A 7,500-nucleotide genomic window follows, 5' to 3' on the forward strand; every position below is an offset into this window, starting at 1 on the left:
ACCCGTACCGTACCTCCTCCCCTACCCCCCCCACCCCCCCCTCCCACCCTACCCCCACCCCCCCACCCCCTCTTTCCTACAGGGATACAGCTTACCTCGCCATTTGCTGTCCGTGTGTATGGCCATGCAGGGCTCAGGGCATGATCCCTACTCGCTGTTTGACGCAGAGCGTGCTGTCCTCGTCGCCGCCCCGCCGTCGTTTGTCGTCTTTGGCCCGCCCGGTGCAGGAAAGTCAGAGCTGGCCGCTCGGCTAGCTGGTCAGTATGGCCTGGTTCACATCCAAATGGACTCGCTCATCACAGACGCCCTGGCTGCTGCTCGAGACGCCGCTCGAAAGACAGAGCGTGACGCCCGCAAGGCTGAGAAGGCTGCTCGCAAGGCTGCTCGCAAGGCCGCTCGCCGAGCACGCAGGCGGAAGAAGCACCGCACGGCGACCGAACCGGACGGAGAGGTCGATGGAAGCGCCGAAGATGGGGGCACAGAGACTGGCGTCGAGACTGGCGCTGAGACTGGCACAGAGACTGGCACAGAGACTGGCGCCGGGACCGGCGCCGAGCCTTTCGCAGCGACCGGAGCTGAGAGCGGCGCGGATGCTCCGGAAGAGTCGCCAATGACCGGCCTCAATGCCCGGGTTATGGACGCGCTGCTCTCTGGCGGCGCAGTGACTGCCGACGACGCGCTGCTGCTGCTGCGGAGAGCGTTGGCGGCGCCGACAGTTGCGTTTCGTGGATATGTGCTCGACGGCGTGCCGTCGTCCGAGGCCGAGCTGGCTGCTCTCGACTCGTGGGGCGTCCGTCCCGAGTACGTTGTTCGGCTGGAGACGCCACTGGCCGATGTTAAGCCGCGAATCGAGGGCATCAAGGTCGACCCGGTAACCGGCCACCGGTTCTCGGTCCTCCAGCTCAACCCGCCTAAGCCGCTGCCCAAAACTCTGGGCTCTCGGCGGAAGGACAAGCGGATGATGGAGCGGGTGGTCCGAACCAACCCACTCCTCCACCCTCCGGTCCGCACCATGCCTGGCGCGCCCGAGCGCGACGAGTATGACGAGAGGCCAGCCAGCGGCTTTCTCTCCGAGGGTGAGACTGGAAGCGGCGACGACGAGGAGTACGCAGACGACGACGGATACTATGACGACGAGTATGAAGAGGCCGCGTCGGCACTAGGCAGACGAGCGACGCCAGGCGCAGGCTTTGATGACGATTACGACGAGTCAATGGATACGGCGGCGGTGGCCGAGGCCGAAGCCGCAGGCAAGCTCACCGACCGCGTCCGCGAGCGACTGCTCGACGCACCCGAAGTCCTGGGCGTGGACGTGGCTGACTCGTACGAGTACTACGCATCGACCATGCTGCCTTGGATTGAGTCGTACATCGAGCCATACGCGGCTAAGAACCCCGACAAGCTGCTCAGGCTGGACGGTAGTCTGCAGCCGGCGGTCATCTTTGAGCACCTGGTCCAGGTTCTTGACCGTGTTCCGCTCGCTCCGGTTGTCACGCCTGTCAAGCTGGAGGTGCCGGACGACTTTGGCTCGTACGCTCGCCAGGACCAACTCGACATGCTGACTTCGCTCGACCTCGACGACGACGCGCCGCTCCGCACACTCTCACGGTGGGGTACGTACTGCCCCGTTGCGCTGCGCGAGGACAAGGCCATGATCGACCGCGTCATGGAGTTTCCGGTCTCGTACCGCAACAAGCTTTACTTTACCTCGTCGCGTCGGGCCCGGCACAAGTTCCTCCTTAACCCCAACAACTACCTCGATGCCCCTCCCGAGGTCTTTGGCCTCAAGATTGCCGTTCTCGGCCCGCCGCTCTCTGGTAAGTCGACTCAGGCGGCTCGGCTTGCCGACCATTATGCGCTCAAGCACATTTCAGTCGACGAGCTTGTCACGGCCGAGCTGGCAGAGGGTACCTCCAAGATGGCGACCAAGCTCCGCGAGACGCTGGCCAACGGCGGCACCGTTGCCCCAGACGTTTACGTCGAGCTCATTGCTCGCGCGCTCGGCAGGGCCACCTCGGAGACTCCGGATGTGCCCGAAGACGCTGCCTTGCCACCTGACGCCGGCCTAGACCCCGTCATCTCTGGTGACTTTGCCACACCACGCGGCGGGGACGAGGGCGAGGACGATGCCGACGAGTACGAGTACGATCGTGTGTCGCCCGACGACGACTACGACGACTACGAGGATGAGTATGGCGACGAGTACGGCGACGAGTACGGCGACGAGTACGGCGACGAGGCCGACGGCGAACGCAGCGAGTACGAAGATTATGAGGCGTACGAGTACGAGGACGAGTTTGGCATCGCCGCTGCCACTGCTAGCGGGCCTGGGGCGGCAAGCACCCAGGTCGAGGAGTCGACTGCCGTCTCTGCCGGCTGGGTTCTCGATGGCTTCCCGCAGACCGTGGAGCAGCTGGAAGCGCTGGTCGGGCGCGGCATTCTGCCAACCAACGTAATCGTTCTCGAGGCTGCTGGGCGTGACGACGAGTCGGACTCTGGCGAGGCTGCGCTATTTGAGCGGGCGACCCGGCTTGGAACGCACGTGGTGACCGGCGAGCTTGTGCCTCAATCACCGCGAACCAGTGCCCCCAACCGACACTAGACTCTGAGTCTGAGAGCGAGTCTGAGTTCTCGGACGCCATGCCGTTTTCGTTTGTCGCCGAGCCGATGGCGGTGCCAATCTCGCGCCGGAGTGAGGGCGGCGGACAGGACTGGGCCACCGGGCGGCTGCCCGAAGTTCTGGGGCTGGCGTCGCTCGAGGCGCAGCTCGAGTCGTTCCAGACGCGGCTGCCGGACGTGCTGGAGGCGCTGGACGAGCTCGAGCTGGACGATGAAGCCAGCCGACCGGTGGTAGAGACGGTCAACTGCGTCGACGGGCCAGACACGGTCTTTGGCTCGATCCTGCAGCTGGTGGATCCGTTTGTGGAAGTCCCGCGTGACGCGGCGTTTGAGGACTTTGTGCACCTCGACGAGTTTGGTCTGCGGTCCGAGCCTGGCTCCGACGCCGACTCGGAGTTGGGCTCAGTCGCGTCGCTTGCGGCCGGCTCGGACGCCGAGCCCGTCGAGTACGTCGACTATGGCGATACCGGGCGGTTCTGCCCGTGTGAGCTGGCCAAGAATGGCCAGCTTGCTCGCGGCTTTGACTCGCTGGCTCTCTCGTACCAGGACAAGCTCTACCTGTTTTCTGATGAGCGGTCGCTGGAAAACTTCCGGGCCAACCCGTCGTTGTACCTTCCGCATGTGGAGCGGCCGAAGATTCCACCGCCGCGGTTTGTGCTCGTCGGCCCCGAGGGTGCCGGCAAGACGACACTGGGGCGGGAGTTGGCGACTCAGTTTGGTCTTCCTGTCGTCTCACTTGTCGCCGTGGCGACCAAGGTCATCAACGAGCCAACCGAAGCCGTGGCCGACCTCAACAGGCGCTGGTCGACATTGTGCGTCCGCCCAAGGACTACTCGGACGACGAGTACGAGTACGGCGAGGGCCGGCCGGCGGGCGGGTACTCGGATGACGGCCAGTCTGGCGACGGCGAGTACGACGACGGCTACGAGTACGATGACGAGAAGCCAGCTCGCGGCGCGTCGCCTGCGCTGGACACTCTGCCGCTTGGAGGCCGCGGAATTTCGCCGCTGCCGCCGGTCCTCGGCGGACCGGACGAGCTTGGTGGCAGCTCCAAGGCCGGAAAGGAGAAGGTGGAAGTGACTGAGGCCGAGGTGGTGGCCACGCTGAGCGAGCTTGGTGCCGAGGTGATGACGCTGCTTTTGCGGCATGCGCTCAACTCAGACGATGCAGTGGGCGCAACCGGTTATGTGCTGGACGGCATGCCGCTGACGCTCGACGCGGCCGAGGCGCTGCTCAAGTGCGGGGCGCGGCCGGATGTGGTGCTGGCATGCGTGATCGAGGAGCGCGCGCTGCTCAAGCGCGCTTTCGAGCCGCCGGCGCCGCCGACGCCCAAGCCTGCGCGCGAGAGCGCCGGAGGCGATGGCTACGACGACGGCTACGGCGAGGACTACGACGACGAGTACGACGCCGAGGCGCGCCATGCTGAGGTTGTGGAAGAGGCGCGAGCGGCGTTCCTCACAAAGGCTGACGACGAGCTCAATGCCATGTTCGAGGTGCTCGACGAACTCAAGGCTGCCAACGTGCATGTGGAGGAGGTGGAGATGTCGCGCCGGGCCTCGGCACTGGTGGCGACAGCCAAACGGGTGCTGGCGCCTTTTACCGAGGCTCGCACCTCGCTGCTCGAGTCTGTACGGCCGGTGCGGCGGGCCGAGGCAAACCGGCTCCTCTCCGAGGGCCGACGTGCCCTCTCCAAGTTTGGCCTCTTTTGCCCAGTCAAGCTCATGGAGGACTCGTCGGTCCTGCTGCCCGGCCGCAAGCACCCTCTTGTCTACCGCGGGCATGTGTACTACTGCTCGTCGAGCGAGGCAGCGCGCAAGTTTATTGCGCACCCGGTCAAGTACGTCTCGCAGCCGCCTCCGCCGCTGATGCTGCCGACGACGTGGGCGCGGCCGCGGGTGGCCATCATCGGGCCGGACAAGTCGGGGCGATCGTATCTGGCAAAGCGGCTTGAGCGCGAGCTGGGCATGGTGCGGCTGTCGATGGGCGAGGTGCTGCGGCGGGTGCTCAAGCTGCGGTCGTCGCTGGCCGATGCGGTGCGCGCCAAGCTGGAGGCCGGCGAGGCAGTGCCGGACGCGTTGTGCGTGGATGCGCTCGCTGCAGTGGTGCACCAGCACCCCGCTGACACCTACGGATGGGTTCTCGACGGATTCCCCAGCTCGCGAGTGCAGATGGAGCTGATGGAGGCGGCCGGAGTCACGCCCGGCCTGCTCTTCTCACTCCACCTCGATGAGGAGACAGTGCTCGCGCGAACGGCCGAGGCGCGCAACGACCCCGGCCGGCCGCATGCGGCGTTTGACTCGCAGGCGGTGGTGTCGTCGCGGTACCAGGCTTTTGTGGCCGAGGTGGAGGCGTTGGAGTCGCACTACGCGCACACGTATCTCAACATGGTGGTCATGGATGGCTCGACGTCCAAGTGGGCGCTGTGGGACTCGCTGCGGTCGACGCTTGTCGCCAACGTGGCCCGGCGGCAGGCGTACTTGCAGGCGATGAAACTCGACCGGGCCGCACCCGCCGGTGGGCTCAACTTTACGGACTTTGACACTGGGACCGGGGCATGGGGCAACTATTGCGTGGTGTGCCTTGGCGACGCTGCCGAGCTGCGCGACATGGGCCTCGGCCCGGCAGCCTCTGAGTTTATTGCGTCGTACAAGGGCGAGTACTACAAGCACTGCACGGCGGCGCATCTCGAGGCCTTCATCAGCGACCCGGAAAAGTACCTGGCACACCCGCTGCCATCGCCGCTGCCCAAGGCGCTGAGCGCAGCCGAGGGCAGCGTGCTGAGCAACCAGCAGCTCGAGCTGCACGGCTTTTGCGCGGTTACGTACGCAGGCGGGCCCAAGGGCCTGGCTTACCTCCAGGCGCGGGCCGGCAAGGCCGGGCAAGGCTACACCGAAACCATCGTGCCGGGATCGCGGGAGTTTGCGGTCAAGTACGGCGACGCGTACTACGTGTTTGTCGACGAGGAGGCACGGACCAAGTTTATGCGTAAGCCGACGCTGTATGTCGACCTTGCGCTGCCGGCCAAGCTTCCGCCCGATGGCCCGCGATTCGACGAGCTCTCACAGAAGGAGCAGGCCCAGCTGCTGGGCAAGCTGCCGATGCTTGGCTTTATGGAGCAGCACCTTGGCCCGCTGCTCAACCAGGCCCTGGAGGCTGTGGGCGAGGCGAGACCGCTGTACCCCAAGCGGAGCGCGAGAGCGTCGGCCTTGCACTACCTCGCACTCACGCTGAGGGCGAACAACCCGAATGCGACTGAGTTTGTGCGCTCCAAGTACGCTGGCATGCTTGACGAGTTTGAGCGCGGCTGCGCCCTAACCTCGTATCTGGCAGCCCACCATCCTTACGCTGACTCGCCGGTGCCAGATGAGAGCACTGCTGATCTTGTTGGCGACGGGGTGAGCCACGCCGAACGACTTGCGGCGTATGACGCCCTTCTTGAGCAGGAGAAGTAAACTGCGTGTTAACGGCGGTGACGCGAGCGGTGCGCGCGGCGCGAGCGGCGCGAGCGATGTGAGCGGTGTGAGCGGCGAGGGCGGGACGAGCGACGGGGGCGACGCGAGACGCGTGAGCGGCGTGAGGCGCGTGAGCGATCGACGACAATGACATCGACTGGCGGCGGGGACCTCGTCCGCGGTGCAGGGATGCCAGACTCGAGAGCGTCGCGAATGCCGGGCGGCGGCCCGTCGTAGACGATGCCGCAGTGGGCGCAGCGCCAGGCGTCGAGCTCGTCATCCAGCTCTTTGCGCGGCCTGGCGGTCTGATAGGCACGGCCGTGGGCGTCAACCCGGTAGGCGGCCCAAAAGCTGCAGCGCGGGCAGTGCGGCTCGTCGTGCGGACGGAGGTAGATGTGCGGCCAGGGCGGCGGGAGTGACGGATGATCACGGCGGGAGACGCTGCGAGGCCAGTCGAGGATCCAGTCCTTCCAGCCGCGCTGCCGGGCTGGCTCGGAAATGGCCCTGCTTGGCAGCGGCAAGCGGACTGAGCGCGAGTAGTGATACGAGGCGCGGTTGAGGGCTCGAGTGCGGAGGGCGCCCGAGCCGTCGTCGCGGAAGAGCGAGGCGAAGCGGTGGTAGCCGTAGCGAGGGCGGAGGCCTGCGTGGGTAACAGACCGGCGGGCGCGCGACGAGTCCGATGAGCTTGCAGACGACGCACCGGATGATGAGCCCGAAGCATAGGCGCGCGAGGGCTTGGTATGCCACAGCTCAGCGTTGTGGTACATGAGCCGAGCCTGCGCGGCAGCAAAGATGCGCTCGAGCCGGGCAGCCTCACGCAACTCTGCAGCGTCGGCATCGGCGGCGGCCATTCGGGTCTCCAAGGCGCGGGTCTTGCGGGCGAGGTCCTCGCCTGAGCTTGAGCTCGACGGATCGACGTAGAACGGATTTGAGTCGGACGAGTCGGAGGGGACCGGGCGGTGGTGACGGGAGCGGCGGCGGCTCCAGGGACGGCGTTGCTTTGCCCAGGGCGGTTCGATGCGAAGGGAAGAGTTAAAGGCGACAAAGTCTGATCGGTAGACATCGACCTGTGCCCGTTCCGGAGACATGGCAGCGGAGCAGTCCGAGTCAGCCTCTGCAGAGGTGTAGGATGATGACGAGGAGGCAGTTGACGAGGCAGTGGGCATGCCACGGGTGTGGAGGGCATAGTCACGGTCGTATGGGTCGTAGGCCGAGTACGAGACCGAAGAGAGTGACTTGCGGGAGGATGTGCTTGGGATGGGGTAGTGGGAGCGTAGGCCCATTCGGTGGCGGGGCATAGTGTGCGGGGAGGGGAGGGGGGGAGGGGAGGAGTGGGAGGGGAGGGCGGTTGGGGAGAGGGGAGAGGGGAGAGGGGCGGGAGGGGGTGATGGGGGGGGGGGAGGGAGGGGTTGATGGTGATCAATGTGGT

General features: G+C 66.0%; 2 protein-coding genes across 2 annotated transcripts in view; one reads left to right on the forward strand and one right to left on the reverse strand.

Moving 5' to 3' along the window:
* Positions 1-118: 118 nt before the first annotated feature.
* AMSG_08774 (uncharacterized protein) lies at positions 119-6,087 on the forward strand (the record flags this gene model as incomplete). The annotated part of the gene is made up of 3 exons (XM_013899091.1): positions 119-2,560; positions 2,611-3,375; positions 3,417-6,087. The coding sequence occupies 3 exons, from the start codon at positions 119-121 to the stop codon at positions 6,069-6,071; spliced, it is 5,862 nt and encodes a 1,953-aa protein (XP_013754545.1). The 3' UTR covers positions 6,072-6,087.
* AMSG_08775 (uncharacterized protein) overlaps positions 6,080-7,500 on the reverse strand; it is a gene marked incomplete at both ends in the record, with an annotated part of 2,107 nt that continues 686 nt past the window's right edge. Inside the window, one exon of the mRNA XM_013899092.1 lies at positions 6,080-7,185. Within this exon, the coding sequence (XP_013754546.1) occupies positions 6,080-7,185 (1,106 nt within the window). The remainder of the gene's footprint in view (positions 7,186-7,500) is intronic.

The sequence above is a fragment of the Thecamonas trahens genome (genome assembly GCF_000142905.1).
Source record: "Thecamonas trahens ATCC 50062 unplaced genomic scaffold supercont1.48, whole genome shotgun sequence".
Lineage (NCBI taxonomy): Eukaryota > Apusomonadida > Apusomonadidae > Thecamonas > Thecamonas trahens.